Source organism: Globicephala melas, chromosome 2 (genome assembly GCF_963455315.2).
Source record: "Globicephala melas chromosome 2, mGloMel1.2, whole genome shotgun sequence".
NCBI classification, from domain to species: Eukaryota; Metazoa; Chordata; class Mammalia; order Artiodactyla; family Delphinidae; genus Globicephala; species Globicephala melas.
Window position 1 is genome coordinate 8,353,805 of NC_083315.2, and position 17,639 is coordinate 8,371,443.

Here is a 17,639-nt window from a genome sequence, read left to right on the forward strand (position 1 = left end):
GGAAGAGGGCAGCTGAAATTCGAGAAGGCAGAATATAAGTTTGAAGATAGAAGAAAAACAGCAACAGACAAATCAAGTGGTGCAGAGCACTCAAGAAGGGTCTAAATCGTGTCAGTCAAAACCATCAAGGCGATCCTGAATATAAAACCTAATCTGTATCCCACGGGGGCTCTGAAAGCGTGGATTATTGTTAAATGTCAAAGAGCCGTCTCCACGACGCGCAATACAGGAAGTGTAGTTTCTCGCACTTTCATTCATGCCAGAGAGTAATCATCTCCAAAAGGTAAAGTATAATAAGTTTCTTGTGGGATTTTGATTTTAAATAAACCCCAAAATGGAATCCGTAAGCAGGCTATATCTGCCATTTTCTGTCTTTTCCATCTCAAGACTCCTTGCTATATCTGTACACTTATCCATCCCTGTGTTTTTCTAGCATCCATCCTGATGGCCTCAAAGAGAGTATCAAGGAGGCATCCTTCATGCCTCAAAGAGAGTATCAAGGAAAAGTTTGAGAACTTTTTAATTGTCCGCCTCAACATAAGCCCCAAACTTCCTTCAAGCTGATCTCAATTAGAAGGGAGTTGTCACCGTTAAAAAAGAACAGGAAACAAAATCTGAGGCATCAGCCCTGTCCTAATGCCCAGCATCTTCACCCCAGTGTTCACTCTGCGACATCAGCCGCAGGTAGATGCAGGCAGGGATGCGGCAAGTGTGTTGCTCTGATGACCTGAGCCCCATGGGCAAGGCCCGCATCACCCCCACTGCTCTCCCGGCTCATCATTCTTATTCTTCCCACCTTGGCCATCTCTGAATTTAGGTGGTTGTGAGGGATAGGATGGTCCTTGAACTTCCCAAATGTGTCCTAACTCATTCTGGTCCTGTGGCTGTTACTGGCTAGTGGGCGAACTCAGGACCTCATGGAATGACTTCAAAAGTTCATGTGCCAAGAAACCCTAGCTTTAAGAACTCAGAGAAAAACTCAGCACTTTCTCCTCATGCATTTCTATAAAGAACAGATAAACATAGAAGCATTCTATGAGGCTGTGCTTGGGCACTTGGCGGACACGTGCTTTTGTGCCACTGACCAACTGTCTGAACTGAGGATTCTCGACCTTTTAAATTTTCTTCCACTTGAGGCTCTCAGTTCCAGATCTATGAAATAAATGAGTTATACTATTTCCAAGATGCCTTCCAAGTAGAATTTCTATAAATCTATGATCTTGAAATATTTCTCTTTGCCAAAAAAAGGGGTAAAGAGTAAAATACCATTTTACCAAAGTTCGTTATCAACCAGATCTTAATATTTAGCAGATATAATACATCCCCTTAAAATACACCAAGCACGTGAAACAAACGTGTTGCAGCACTGCAAGCCGAAGGAAAGTGTTGTACTTCCCACTAGTTGTGTTGCAGACTAGGTCTGCTGAGGGCTTTCTTAAATAAAAGTAAATTAAAATTAACTTCGTTTAATGTAAGACACCATTAAAGGCACTTCCTCTTAGACAGAGACCCCATTGTAGCAAAAACTAAATAAAGGGAGACAGAGGATACTGTTCTCTTCCTCCAGACTACTCTGGCCTCAAATCTTTGAGAATCACTGTGATTCCACAAGATTGTTGAAACCTCCAAGTCCCAGCAAGTTTGGAGACAGTGAAAGGAGCATCGCGGGACGTAGGTTTACTCCCAACCCTGCCACGTAAGGTCTTGAAACATTACCTTCTCTTGAAAAAAAAGCGTGTGGCTTGGCTAATTTTTCAAGTCTCTTCCAGTTCAGAAATACTATGGGTCAGTGAATTTTGTCCAAATTCTCATAATTAAATACGACTGGGAATCAGTTTTATGGATAACTAGATTGCTTTTCATTACAACAACCAACTGGAAGTTACAGCCCCGTGCAAGGATCAGCAGCAAGGGACGAAGTATTGGGTGGTTGTTACTGTAGCTATCACCCTGCTGGGACAGCCAATCGCCTTGCAGTCTCCTGCATATGCAGTTCAGTAGGATATTCCGATCTCATCAATAAACACATTATTGTTTGCATGACTGTATCTCCTTATCTTTACTTCTAATCTGGAGACTTCAGATTTAGGTGCATTCGTTGACGAACCACTGTAAGGCTTATTGTTAAATCAAACCTGAAATGAATTCCAGGACTCCGTGTATTTCAAGACCATTGGCTATTTACTGAAGAAACTCTTCCTTCAGTTCTTTCAAGTTAAGTCAAAGACCAGAGAAAAAGAGTTTCTCAGATTTGTTCTTCCACAAACCATACATTCATGCTGCCTGTTATGTGCCAGCCATGAACGAGAGAGCTGTGATCTCTGCCCTTGTTGAGTTTATAGTCTAGGCGATCACTAGATGGTATTATTTAAAAACCACTGGTTAACGAACTCAGGGAGACCTTGCCTGAGAAGGTCGCATTTCAGCTGAGACCTACAGGGTGATGGATTCTTGCCTTCACCTGTTCCTCCCAGCAGGCCGATCACCGAGTCTTCCGGTTCTCTTTTAAGGAAAGCTTTTGGTGCTCATCCTGAGACAGTGTGTGTAAGGAGTGTGCTTGAGACAAGTCAGCATTGGCATTTCCATGCCCTCATCCTAGGAGACACTGTCTGATTTCTTCATAGACTGATTGAAGAACAGCGTTTGTCCCCCTTAGCAGTAAGTAGTCTTGAGGTCAGAAGTGGAAATAATGGTATTCATCTTCATCTTGAACGTGTTGAAGACATTTTCTGCGATTCCTTTTCTCTCCGTCTTACCACTGAGATTGAAAACAGATGTTACTTCATACCCTCCCCACCACCCCGCTCCTTTAGTTTAAGAATCAGAATGTTCCTCACCAGACTCTTTCTCCCCGCTGCTCCAGCGTAACGTGAAGTTGCTGTGAATCTTCCCTGTTCACGCTGTTTTTACTTTACTGCGTAAGTGTGTATCCATACCTCACGTTTACTACCGTTTTGCGAATTTGTGAGTCTATATGTTATACACGGCCTCAGGCTCTACTTTCTGCAAGCTTGTCTTTGTTTCTCAAGTTTACTCATATCAGCACACTTATAAAACTAGTGCATTCATTTCAACTGCTCACCACTGTGTAAATAAAGCGCTTTCTTTCCCCAGCCTTCTGCTAAGTTAGTTGGTTCTCCTTGCTCACGATTTTCCATGGAGGACAACGTGCAGTGGGCAGTGGAATTGAGTCTCGGGGTAGAAGCATCGTCAGCACCACTAGGTGTTGCCAAATGGCTCTCTAAAGCCAACAGTATCACTTAGACATCCACCAGCAATGGATACGAAATCCCATTTTTCCTCATTCTTGCCAACATCTGGTGTTAACAAATTTTACTCTTTGCCAGTCTGATTGGTCTCAAATGACACCTCAGTGGTGGGTTCCCTGATAATTAACAAGGTTGAGCGTCATTTCATATTTATGACTATTTGGTTATTTTGCTCTGTGAATTTCCATCCTTTTCCTATGTTCCCATTAGTTTTTGTTTCCTTATTGACTTACATGCATTCTTTCCTCTGTTACAGGTATTAAAAATATTTTTTCTCACTTTCCGACTTGTAGAAACTTCGCCGGTGAAGTCCTTTATCATACCAAAGTTTAGGTTTAACAGTCAGATAGATTACTTTATGCTTTGTGCATTTCTTGTGCCCTTTTAAAGAAATTCTCCCTGCCCTGATTATGTAATGACATTCTCTTTTTCTTTTTCCAACAAAGTTTTAACGTTTTCTCTTTCATATTCAGGTCTTTTATCCACCTGGAATTTACTTTTGCCTAAAATGTGAGGGAGCGATTGAATGTGTTTTTCTCTATGGGTCGTTAGTCATTTTAACACCATACTTCTTTTTTTTTTTTTTTAACGTGAATTGTAATTCCACCTCTTTCATAGGCTAAGCTCCCCTTTTCCATGTTTACACTTGGTCTTTTATCTGCCTCTGAGCCAGTATCACACCGTTTTCATTAGTTTGGCATCGCAGTAATTCTTAATATCCTACAGGTCATGCCCTCCCTTTCTTCCCCTCCACCCCCATCTTTCCTTTCACGTTTGGTTTCTTTTTCCTCAGGTACATACAGCCTTTAGTAATTCTTTGAATGCCGGTCTGTGTGACATAGTCTTTCAGTCTTTGTTCTGCAGATGTCCTTATTTCACCCTCACTATACACCCAAGCTACCGGAGTCCGTGTCCCTCTCCCTTCCATACCAAGGCCACCTGGGCCCCTTAATATGGGGGGACCATGATCTCACAGACCTGCCTGGGTCTCCCTCCCCCGTTGGCTGCCACACTTCTGCTTCGTGTGGTTCAAAGTAGAGCAGCATTCACAGCTCTCACATGGAAGCATTACCTGAGCTGTCAGTTTGCCTCTGGAGAATTCGGTCATTATTCCTTTACAGAATCTGTGTGCTCATATACAACGCTAAATTAAAACTTAATTAATTTATGTGGAAAATAATCCCTATTAGCTGTGCCATCTTGGGCCGGTCATTTAACCTGCCCGAACTTTGAGCTTGTCATCTGTCCAATGGGATCACAATACCTGTGCCACCGGGTTCTTGCCAAGATTAAATGAGATAGATAAATGGTACTTAGCACGTGGGAGGTTTCAAATCATAGCTTGGAAAGAGTCAAAGGGAAGAGGGAAATGTGGGAGGGGCACTGGCTTTTATCCTCACTTGATGGGAGGAGGTGGGCACAGCCCGAACGCTCGGGTTCCCTTTCTCACCCTTGACCCGGGCCCGCACAGCCTCAGGCAGTTTGGCAGATCTAACGAGGGCCCCACTTTCAGTTCTGCTTGATGTTAAGTCTTGATTTCCGCTTGTCTGTCTGACCAGAGGTTAACACTGAGTCAACAAATCAGAAGCTGGGCTCTCACAGCTGGCCGGAGTTTTAACCCAGTTAGAGGATTTCACAGTGAAATTAAAACTCTATAAGTCTTCTCCTGCTTCTTAAATTGTCTGTGTGATCCAGTGGCTTTCTTTAAACATCCGTACCATATCCTGCTTTTCTCAGTGCAGAGAGCCAGAAAAAGCCTCATGAAGAGTCCTCTAGGAACTATCGTGTGAACAGACAGCTGTTTGGGGAATGCAGCTGATCTGCTCTGTTCCCAGCTCATCACATTCAGACACGCTACACACCGCCGTGTTCACTGACGATTATATTAGATGCCACGTTCCCAGGGAAGGATCCACTCAGCCACCACTAGCTTATTCATTATTGATACACAGTTAAAGGGCATGGCTCGAATGAATGCAAGCATCTGAGAAAAGTCCTTATTCACGTACAGATCAAACTGAACATTTGTCATTTCCCTGGTGACCTCACATACTCTTTTGTGCCTTGGGACCTCAAAGTATGTAAGCAGAGTAGATGCTTCCACTGTTTTATTTAGTTTAATTGTTGGCCTTAATCCACTTGTTCGGATTATTCGGACGTGTTTAAAATTATCCCTTGCTTCCCCTTAATATATTAAAACAGGAGGAGAGGGAAATTTCTTTTTAGGACCTACTGCATTCTAAGGGTAAATGCAAACTGTTCTACTCTGATTCTTAATGACCCACTATTAACATAGTAGGAAACCCAGCTCATAAATGCAGTACCTCTTTTCACATCATTACTCCTAATGGAACTATTACCAGGATAATAGCTTGACCTTTAGCTATAGATTCACATAGCAAAAAATATGTTCTCCTTACCCGATACCTCTATCCACATAGCATATGGAGTGTTCTCAGATCAATACAATGACTGTCCTTTGGCCCTGTTCTCAGGACTCATCTGCGCATGTAACAGAAAGAATAGGATTTCGTCCTCTGTAGGTAGATTCTAGTTAAAAGTTTCTTTTAAGTTTGAGTGTAAGCCATGAACCAGAATGTCAATAATATGCCCGATGGAAATATCTGTTTGTAGAGGTATTTTTCGGAAAGCCCAATGCTTTGCAAGCAAAGGGAGACCCAGGAGGCAGAGATTTCCCTGGCTTCTTATGATTGAAACCAGATAACTTTTCACTGCAAGGAGAAAATAATAACCAGAAATTGTCACCTTTTGAACGAGCGGCAGAACACTTGAGCTTAAAATGGTGAGAAAGATCCGCTTGGAAGCCACCTACACAGTGGGAGACCTTCCCTCTGTTTCTCCTGGACCTAGTCGTTGACACACGTGGTTGCCGGGAATCACTTTGATGTTGGCATAATCCAAATCTGTGTTGTTAATTTCGAATCTCTGCTTCCTAATGTGGGCTAATTTGAATGCATGCATTTCCCAATCTAAGAAGAGAGGGGTTGCTATGGAAATTAATTACATAAATAACATTACAAGGAAGGAGGGAGAGGTTTACCTGCTAAGACGGTGTATTCAATCATTTCTGTGGTATACATTTTCCTATAATCGAATAGGGTGCCAAATACAAATATTTTCTTTTGTTCGTTAAAACACGATTTCAAGAACTTTTCGGCAGCCCTCTGATTAAGAAGTGTCACTGTGGGCATTTGAATGTAATAAAACCTTGTTTCTTTAAATATATGCTATTAAGACTTCCTACTAATTCAGATAGGCCTTTCTCCCCCAATTAGCCTAAATATCTGAGCTATTGTATTTACTTCCATTAGAAACAAAAGTAGAAAATATGTTTATTCTTCAAATGTTTATGGCGTTCTTAGTCTAGGGCACTGCAGTAGGTGCTTTTAGGGAGAGAAAATAAAGACCCCCGAAGACCCCTGTCTATAATCTGGTACAGGAGATTCAGAAGCACCCCTACCCCGGGGATGCTGTCCCCTCTGCATCTCTCCCAGGTGGAGACTGCTTACTCGCGTGCCCCATGTATCGTAGATTGGGCAGCCTGGTTGATATTCTCCCTGGACCTTAACCCTCCCTCCTCCTTATCTCTCCTCCTCTTCTCAGTTGGGGCTAGGATGGAGCCTTTCCATCAGCACACCTCTGCATCTTCCTTCCCCTCACTCCCAGGTCCTGCTGCCATCTTGGATAACTTCACCATCCACATGAGAGATCCCGTGACCCCCTAGCTAGAGTGTCCAGACCTCGTCCTCACTGGCTTTCATCTCCACTACACTTCAACCCCACACCGTTGACCACACGTCCTGCTCGCTGCCAACATTTGACGCTCCACCATTATATTCTCAGTTGCCCCTTTTCCCCGGCATCTCCTTGCCAACCCCACTGATATATCCATTCCCTGATCTCCATAGATTTGCCCGAGTCTAAGCCATTTTCTGGCTTCACGTGCTTCCCAGATATGGGTGGAAAGGAAGGGTGGGTGAAGAAAGCTGTAATTTCATCCCAGGGGGCATCTTCACCACCACCTTCAATGCTTTATATCCTGTCCTTCTGCCAAACCTGTCCGGCGAACTCCTAACCCTACAGCAGCCCTCCCATCGGGTGTCTCCACCCCAGACGAGGAGCTGCCAGGTGCCCTGGAGAAAACACCCGCCCTATGGCCACTGCCGCCACAAGCACGCAGCCCCGCTCCTACTCGGCATCCTGCGCTCTCGTCTGCTGCCTTCCTGTTCCTGTTCTCCTCTGGGCACTTCCAGACGTTCCCGCATTCTCCACGCCCTTCACCACTGAGTTCATTGAGGCGTCAGGAGCGATGAGGACCCACCTTGATCCCTTCTAAGTCCACCCCTGTCTTCTCCTCCTCTGGGTTCAGAGGAGGAAGCTTTCCTCCTGGTCCCGGTCGAGGGTAACCCCCCATCCCTCTCCCGAATGCCGACCCTCCCCCAGTTCCTCTGGTACATGGTTCCTTAGACTGTCCCCCCATCCTCCCTGGATCCCCACTGGCCGCCTCCCCCATCCCCATCCTTCCTCCCCCGCCCCTTCCTCCCCCCAAGCCCACCGCCAGGCCTGGCGTTTGGAGACTGTCATCTGTGGCCACCCTCCCCACGCCCTTGATGACGGCCTCCAGGGACTCTTTCCTCACCTCTTTCCTGGCCCTTCGTCTGCACTCGGGGCTGTGGGTCCCACCACTTGCGCCTGCAAGACCACGCTTCCGGCTCCTTCCTGGTCTCCCGTGCCTCAACCTCCTTTCAGACCCGGGGGTCCTCTCTGTGCTTGGCCAGTGCTCTGTCCACTCTGTCAATGTTTTTTCTCTTGTCGTTTTAATGACCACATATATGTTTGTGCCCCTCGAACCTGCATCTTCCTCCAGGACCCCTTCCCTGAACCAAAGGCTTCTGTGTTGAAATACCCGCCAGCTGTCCCCATGTGAGGACTCCGCAGACACCCCGAACTCAACGTGTTCCAAGCCACACCTGATGCATCTCGCAGCTCCCCTCACACACCTTCCTCCTGTATTCACCGGGTCATGCTAGTTCCTGATCTGTTCCCCGTCACCCCTTCATCTTCACTAGCGCTGGCCCCGATTCCCGCAATGGTGTCGATTCCTGAAAGGCATCCCGTGCTCCCACCCCCTCACGTCCACCCGCCCCTTGCTGCCCCGCATCTCTTCCTGCACAATTGGATTGTTGATGTTTGTACACTCGGCCCCTCGGATCCACAGGCTCTGCACCTGTAGGTATAACCAGCTGCCAATCAAAAGTATTTGAAAAAGAATTCCAGGAAGTTCCCAAAAGTGACACTTCAATTTGCCAAGTGCAGGCACCTACTGACATAGCATCGACGTGGTATTAGGTATAATAAGTCATCCAGAAATGATTCAAAGTATACAGGAGGATGTGCATAGGTTGTATGCATATAATACACATTGTATATACGGAACTCGAGCATCCGTGGATTTTGGTACCATGGGGGCCCTGGGACCCATGCCCCACAGAGACCAGGGGACGACTGTTTATGACTTTTTTCCCTTCTTCCATATTACTATTTCCTTAGGATAAATTTCTAGGAATAGGATTACCAGTCCCAAGGAAGAACAGTTTCATGTCTCATTATATAGAACCATCTTATCTCCCAAAAGGGTTTTGCCAATTTATGCCAACAGTCATATTTGAATGCGCCAGATTCACAGAATTTTATCCATCTTAAGTATTAGCGTAATTGTTTTTCTAATTTAGTAGGTATAAAGTGTTTTGCAACTTGGGGGCTTACAAATTATTTGAACATGTTTTGCTAAGTGTACTTTTTCCATTTATCGGTGGAGGCTTGAAGTTGCTCTTTCATTTGGGATGAGCTCTTCCTATCGTGGTAGATTTAGTGCAACTAGCTCTGCTCATTCAAGTGAAATGTTTATTTTTTATTCAATAGAAATGTTACAGCTTTGTGTAGTTGAATCTGTCAACATTTTCCTCTGTCCTTTCTTTTTAAAAGAAACCTTCAAAATATTAAAATTATCAATGTTTTCAATACCAAGGAGGCAGTGCAACGTGACCGCATAGCAGGCCTTGACCTTGAGGGGAGCAGGTTGAAAAGTGCTCAGGAACGATATGTGAAGTAGAAATGGCAACCACAGCGCTGCGTGCACCATCACACGCTGTGCGGCTTTACTGAGACAACTGTCATAGCACGTGACTCCAGAGTTCCCTTTGTGCTTATTAGGGAGCTCTTTCCTAGGAGCTGCTAGCACAAGATGCAAGAGGTTGACTCAAAGTAGGATTGGAACTTGCACTAACACCCAACTGCACTGCCTCTATTTTGAGTGCCGATCGACTTAGCAGGAATCGCCACGAGACCATCATCTTTTTGCATAATTTTCTATTTGATTTTGAGTTAGCAGAAAAGTGAAGTATGTTGATACACTTGCAGAATTCTGTCATGGGGCCAATGGACCCTTAGGAAGCATTTTCTGCTCTGCCCGTAAGACACATACACATGGACGTGGAGCCATTAGAAAGAGTAGTTTCTGTAGAACTACTTAATATCTGTAACCAGTTTCATTTGGAAGCACAGGACATGGTATGTAGGATGGACCCTGCCAAGCTCCATCTTCACCAAAGGAACGCCATATGGATTTTGAGAATATCCACCGCAGAACTGACATCTTTTAGAAGTACACTCTTTTTTTTTTCCTTCTTGGGGTTATATTCCTTTTTCAGATCTGCATGTTTTCTTTGTTAAAATATTTAACAATATTTCACATTTTCTTTCAGTCTTCACAGAAAAATACTGCACTGCTAATCACGTGGATAAACTTCCCGGCCCAAGAGACTGGGTTCAGATTCTACAGGATCAAATCAAACTGGCCCGAAGAAGGTTAAAAAGAGGCTCAGGTATGAATCAGCTGCAAGAAAATAATTGCAGAAGTGCTTTGTCGAATTTTTAGATGATACAAAGTACAGTTCTTTGCTCTCGGCTACTTCATTGTCTTTTGTCTTTTAAAGGAGAAGCTTTATATAATGTGCTTTGGTTTTGTATCTGAAAAGCTTAGTCAAATGATTTTGAAATTCACCTTAAGATTAAACAGTGAAAGTTACGTCAGGCCATTTACTTTAAATAGTACAAATGAAAAAGATTGCTAATCTCGCTGGTGGTCTTATGTATGAAATGAGGTCTCTCTTTTGTGATTTGTTTCTACTGCCTATTGATTTTTATTTGTTTGGACCTCCATGACCTCATAAAAAGTACTAGTTGCTTAAGGTTAAAAAAAAAAAGAAGATTCTGTGGAAATATATTTAATTGCATGGAAAGGTGTTCTTACTGTACTAAGTGAATAAAATAAATTATAAATTAAAACACACACACACACACACACACACACACACACACACAATAATCATCTTACCAGAAAGACCATGTAAAATAGAAAGAGATTTTTAAGTCAGATATTTACTTTTTTCTTTTTTTTCCTTCAATCTGGGCTTGGTGGTTCTGGGATCATTCTTCCAGGAAAGGTGAACACCAGTTGAATTATGACTATTTAGAGATGGTCATTTGAAATCTCGTTCTCCCCAAAGTGACGGTGGGACAATTTACCAATGAAGAATCCTTTTGAGGTCAGTTTTCTGCCATTATGTAGGAATAATCACCCCTAGGAGGCCACAAGCCTCTAGATATTATTTTTAAAAAACAAAACAAAAAACAACCGATCAAACCTCAGGCCCCCTGGCCTGCTAAGAGCCTTCTGTGCTTCTGTGGCTGTGGTGTGAGAGTTTGGGAGACAGGTTTTGCTTGAATGTCACACTCTGGGGGTCCATAGAACAGCAGTACAAACTTGTGAGACTGTCTGTAACACAGCCTCTTACTTGAACTTTCACTGTGAGTAGGAGTAACCGTGACCAAGCCTGCGGAAGAGCCCAGCCACCAGCCCCGGGGAGGAGAGCTCCGGGCTCAGGCTGGGAGTGCTCTTGACTCAACAAGACACAGAGCACCGAGGGACCGAGTGGTTTTTCCGGGTGAAAAACCTTACAGTTCTATAAAAGTAGCTAGCAAGACGCTACCCTATCCAGCTATAACTGGATGAGGTTTTTTTTATTAAAAATCTTCCCTCCCTCCTTTTTTAACCTTTTGACTTCTTTTACACTTAACTGATGCTCTTTTTATAAAGAGCAATGGACTACTAAGATTTTTCATTGGTAACCAAATGGATTATTGCATTAGGTAACAAGTCACATCAGAGTCAGTAGATCTGGTTTCCAAGGCTCACGTCCGCTCTTCACCAGCTCTGGACCTTGGACAAGTCACTCCATACTTCTCATCTCGGGTCCCCATCACGAACTGGACATAGACGTACAGCCTGTCTACGTACAGAGCTGTCCTGAGGCTCCAGACGCGGGTTGTACATGAACGTCTTTATCAGTGAAGCTAGCGTACCTCTCGGAAGATGTCTTTGCGCGCAGCCATGCTTGGCGGCATGGAGGTCACTGAGGCAGCCACACGTCGTGTCCTCGGTCAGGGGACCAGCCAGCCTGCTGTGCTGGGGCAGCCGCTTTGCTCCTGTTGTCCCGGCATGATTATCAGTGATGCCCCTTTCACTCTCAAAGGCTTTCAGTCTTGGGCAGTAAATCATGTGCTTATCCTCCCCCTGGGTCTCCCAGTTTTCACTGCTGTCTTCTGCACCCCCAAATCATCGCAAATCAACACAGCGTGGTGCAGTGGAGAGAACAGGTCTGCTTTCCTGGCTCTGATCTGCCATTTACAGTTTCCTGGGAACCTGGACTAATTACTCAACCTCTCTGAGCCCCGGTTTCTCCATTTATATAACGAGGCTGATACCTACCTCCGGGTGTTTTCAGAGTTAAAATTAGATAATGTAAGTATTGCCACCGATAGACAGCTGACATGTAATAATGCTCAAGAAATGCCCACGACCTTATCGTCCTTCCCTTTGCTAACCAAAACCAAAACAAAGCAAACAAAGTTCCTTTCTCCTCTGACACTGTTGGTCAGATTTCTTCCAAAAGGGCCTTCATTCCCTGAGTCTGCCTCCCACCCAGTTCACTTTAGAATCCAGGGCATTTTGCCCCGACCTCACTCCTCTACGTACGTGAACCTTTGCTGCGTTTGCGTCCTCCGGATCATCAGATTTCACTTGTTTATATTAACACTCAGACTTGACCTCCATACTGATTGTTACCCTTTCAAATCACATCCTTCTTGAAACTGTCTTCCTCCAGGCTCTGTGATTTCATTCTCTTTGTTTCTCCTCCAATTTCCCTGTCAGTGCCTTGGGTCTCCTTCCCCACCTCTTTCTCCTCTGCCTGTCTCCTAAACCCGGGTCCTGGTTTCCATCTTTGGTGCTTCTTCTCGTTCTCGTTGTGCGTCCTCCCACGTGACTTGCACTGTCCCATCATCGGGGGCTCCCCAGTGTGCAGCTCCAGGCTCGGCCACGTCCTGGGACCCGAGCCTCCACTCCCTGAGCCTCTGCTAATGAGGTCCGGTCATGCCCCGCCCCAGATTAAATACTTCTGGCTTCCTGTCCGCCCAGATAAAAACCCTTCTACATACCCCCCAGCACAGTGCGCACGGTCCTTCACCTCCTGCCATCGCCCGGTGCGCCCCTGGGCCACACCAGACCCTGCCCCGCCCCACCCCGTCTGAAATCGGCGGGCCTCCCACACCCAGGCTCCCCTCCGCCTGGAAGCACGCAGCATCTCAGAGGCGGCCTCGGCACTTTGATCTTCTGCCACCTGAATAGTGACGGGGACACACCCGTTTCCTCCCCGAGACCCTCAGGAGCAGAGGCTGCATGTTTCTGTCCTGAGCATTGAGAACACTGTGTGACACAGTGTGGACACGCCAGGATATCTGTTGAATGGACCAGCGAATGGGAATGAAGGGACAGCTGTCCACAGCAAAAAGGTCTCAGTTCATCGCGGTCACGTGAGATCTTGGAGAATATTCCAGCAGTTTCTGACTGGAGGTTCAGAGGCTTCCTCATCCCCCATCCCCAGAACCCGCGGGGTGGCCACGTGCTGGGTACGCCACTCGCCTGGCCATCCCTGGGTGCCCCGTCCTTCGTCCTCAGGCCCTTTCTCTCACTTCTCTGTCCCCGTCCTCTGAGTCCTCTTCACTCCTGATCGCCTCTTCTCCCAGCTCCCCCAAAGGTTCAGAGTCTCGGGTCAAGGCGCCCAGACCTCACTCTGGGTGGCTTCACTGAGAAACACCTGGGAAGATCACCCTCCTGCTGGCGGCTCTCTTATCTCTTCTTAGGCTAAAGGTCCCCTGCCTCTGCCTGGAGACACCTCACAAAGGCCCCTTTGTGACTCTGCCCCCTTAGGTTTCAGGCTCCAGGGAAAGCACTTTTTGCGATCGACAGGTGTTATAAAAGACAGCACCCCGCGAGTAACCCCTCAGTAAGCAAGCACTGGAGTCCTGCTGGGTGCGTGTCTCCTCAGCTTTACTTTCAAGTATAAGCTGAGCGGTGTCCTTGCTAGTTAAGTATTAAGTTGGTCTTATGTTGCCTAGGTTCTGCGTTAGCAACCCTGATGGTTCTGAGTATGTGAGAACTTGTACCTACCTGTTGCTTTTCAGAGCAAGTTGTCAAACCCAAAAAACAAAGACACTAAATACAGTATCAGAGAGATCTAAGATTTGTCATAGTGAAGAGACTGAAATGTAATACTCAGTCCAAAGGAAAGGCAAAGGGTCAGAGTGGCCAGGGTCCATCCACCAGCTGCCCTGTGGTCCCCGCGCCTTGGCCCCAGCTGTGCCGCCAGCTTCCAGCAAATCTGCACTTGCTTCCTCCACCTAGGACCTCTTCCTGCATCACAGGGGGTGGCGGCAGGACGTGGGAAATGCTTGGAGCTCCGTGGGAGCTTGAGGGAAAAGGACGGCATAAATTCAGGATCCGGATGTTACTGATTGAGGAGCTTTGGAGACAACCCAGAGGAAGCAGGAAGAGGGCTTGGTGTCCCAGAACCTGTGCCTCTAGCTGAGGAGAGTGAATAACAGTCTCTAAAGGAGCTGAAAAGTTTCCATTTGAAGAGTCACCTTTTTTTTTTCTTTTCTTTTGCGGTACGCGGGCCTCTCACTGCTGTGGCCTCTCCCGCTGCGGAGCACAGGCTCCGGACGGACGCGCAGGCTCAGCGGCCATGGCTCACGGGCCCAGCCGCTCCGCGGCATGCGGGATCCTCCCAGACCGGGGCACGAACCCATGTCCCCTGCATTGGCAGGCGGACTCTCAACCACTGCGCCACCAGGGAAGCCCTGAAGAGTCACCTTTGAAGGTGGAAGACATACACGTAGGGAGCGGAGTGTTGGGCGTATACTGAGTATATTGGAGAAGACTGTTCTCAGAGACACAGGAGCAGCTCTGCTGCCAGAGGCCACATGACTAGAAGAGCAAGTTCTGTTGCAATGTTGTTCCCCTTCTGTATGTATTTTATACATAAACACACCTTTTTTTTCTGTTGTCAGATGCTGAGACCAGTTATTATCATAAGTTCTGGTCTCCACTCCCTTCCCCACAGCATACACATGCACACAGTGCGGACCTTCCTCCACATTCCTGTCTCTCTTTCCCCCAAATAGACTGGCCAGTGAGCACGTTTCTTAACCATCTCAGGGTTTGGATTAGTAATTCGTGTGCCTGTTGGTACAGAATGGGGTGCAGTCCCCCCCCGCCTCCTGTGGAGCGTCTCGCCGGCTCAGATGATCGGGTACCCTGTTCTGGAGTCATCTCATTTGATCGAGGATGCTTCCACTCTGACACTGGGTTTAGATTCTCTGCCTAGAGAGTGGTGGTTGGCACCTTGGCAGGTTTCCCCAGCCTGTCTAGCAGGTTCCATCAGCGTCTGAGAAGGGGAGGGTGGCTGAAGGACAAAGCTAACGCTGACACACAGACCACACAGGAGCAAGATGACAGCACACCCACGGTGACCTGCCAAATAGGCTTCGCCTCCCAATTGTGTCAAATCCTGTCCCACCTCTTTCTCCCCAAGCGGCACAGAAGTGGGATCCCCGCAAACCGGAACTGGAGCCGCACGCGTTACTGTCGTCATGCGGATGAGAACTGAGGGGCCGGGGTCGGTGCTATTGCTTGCTCTTTTTTTGTCTCCTTTTCGGTCTAAATGACAATATGGCGTCTCATGGATATTCCACAGCTTCAGTCTTATTTATCATATCTGGCTCACTTCCTGGAATAAGGTACAGACTCTACCTGGGCAAGTAATCAATTCGCTGCTAAAGGCAGCCGGCGAAGCCTCCAGAAAAAGGAAGTGCCCGTCACAGGTCTGAAAGGTTGTTCTGCGAATCCAAATAGAGATTCATTTGGGGCTCTCACCACATGTAATACATTTTTTTTCGATAACTGGAATGATTCCTTTTCTGGTGTGCATTTTTATCATTTTCATTAGATTATTTCCTCAGTGCAAAACTCGCAATTTTTTAATTTGTGTTGGATCTAAGAATAAAGCTGTCACTGCTATTAAAATTTTATTGGACTTGCTTCATCTTTCCCGAATTTCACAACTTGCCTGTCACCAGAGAAGAAAGATTGTGAGCTTGTTGTTACAGACAGATGTTAGAATCACATTTAAGTTAACAGTCATGTTCTTAATCCACAACACTTGGCCCTGTTTGTGCAGCGGGCAGCTACTCATTTATACATAATCCTTTACAGATTTGGGGTTGTGTATGTTTGGTTCTTAGTAAAGCACATAATTGCACAGGCCTGTTTTTTTTTAAAGTGAGGAGAGCTGAATTACAAAGGGAAGATCGACTTACACCCAGAACTGATTTTTGTCAACACTAAATGAAAAGCTGCTTTTCATGGAAGGTAGAGAAAGTTACTAAAGTGTCAAATGAACTAAAGCTTGAAGTTTTACAATTGCAGCTTATAGTGATACCTGTGATTTATATTTGGACTATACATAGCGAGCGAAGAGGTCAAGCCCGGGCATTAACCTGAGTCAAACCCTTGGTACGTCTTAACGTCTGTTTGTCTCCGTTGCCTCATTTCTTAAAATGGGCGTAAGATAGACCTGCCTTGTAGGGGTTGCCAAGGGTCAGCTGACACAACGCATATAATAACTGCTCAGGAGGTGGTATTCAGTAAATGGTGATGCCTATCATAGCTATTATTATTATTATTACTGAAGAATCTTTTAAATCTTCTGGTTCCTTTAGCCAAGATGCCTAGTCCAACTTTTTTTTCTCCAATGAATCACATCCTGGGATTGATGATAAATCCAGTATTGCATGTCCCGTGCATAACTGTTCTAAAGAATCTTATTTTATGTACTATATGTATCAGAATAGTGTACACTGCCATGTGATGTAAAAGAGAAAAATCGTCGGAAATAATGCAGCCAGCTATCTAAGTGTTACACCAACTGAAACAATAAATAAACCTTGAACCGTGAAAATAAATAAATAAATCCCAATGAAAGAACTATGGTGTACTTCATCTTCCTATTCAAGTTCACTCAAGCCAATCAGAAGAGAATAATATCTTCTAAATATAAAAATAACATGTTTGTTATTTTTTAAATATATAAGAAAAATTTAAAAACTCAAAGAACAAAATTTTAAATACCCATAAGCTTTTCATCCAGAGAGAAACACTTAACGTTTTAGTATGTCCTGTGTTTTGTCCATAAACCTATTTATAGAATTCTAACCTTACCATTTATCCCATCACTTGACTGGAATGCTTTATGCAGTGTTAAACATTCGTCTACAACATAATTTTTAGTGGTTGCTGCTTTGTTTTGAATTTTATTTTTTTTATACAGCAGGTTCTAATTAGTTATCTATTTTATGCATACTAGTGTATATATGTCAATCCCAATCTCCCAATTCGTACCGTTTGTTCTCTACATCTGTGTCTCTATTTCTGCCTTGCAAACCGGTTCATCTGTACCATTTTTCTAGATCCCACCTATATGCGTTAATATGCGATATCTGTTTTTCTCTTTCTGACTTACTTCACTCTGTATGACAGTCTCTAGGTCCATCCATGTCTCTACAAATAACCCAATTTCATTCCTTTTTATGCTGAGTGATATTCCATTGTATATATGTGCCACATCTTCTTTATCCATGCGTCTGTCAATGGGCATTTAGGTTGCTTCCGTGACCTGGCCATTGTAAATAGTGCTGCAGTGAACATTGGGGTGCATGTGTCTTTTTGAATTATGGTTTTCTCGGGGTGTATGCCCAGGAGTGGGATTGCTGGATCATGGCTGCTGCGTCTCTCCAGCCAAAACTTGTCTTGACTACTCTGTCTCGGTGTTTTTGTGGTGGATTTAGCAGGTGAGGGTCTTTCACCGCGGCCGTCGTGTGGCAGTCTGAGGG

General features: G+C 45.4%; 1 protein-coding gene across 7 annotated transcripts in view; it reads left to right on the top strand.

Annotated features, from left to right (window-relative positions):
* The window catches only part of BEND7 (BEN domain containing 7), a 76,825-nt gene that overhangs the window by 52,371 nt on the left and 6,815 nt on the right, over window positions 1-17,639 (top strand). For all 7 annotated transcript variants that reach the window (XM_060292623.1, XM_060292628.1, XM_060292597.2 and 4 more), the window contains one exon: window positions 10,055-10,174. Coding sequence is in view for 5 of the 7 variants with exons in the window: in XM_060292597.2 (XP_060148580.1) it covers window positions 10,055-10,174 (120 nt within the window). In the remaining 2 variants the exon portion in view is untranslated. Of the gene's footprint in view, window positions 1-10,054; window positions 10,175-17,639 lie in introns of those variants that run through there.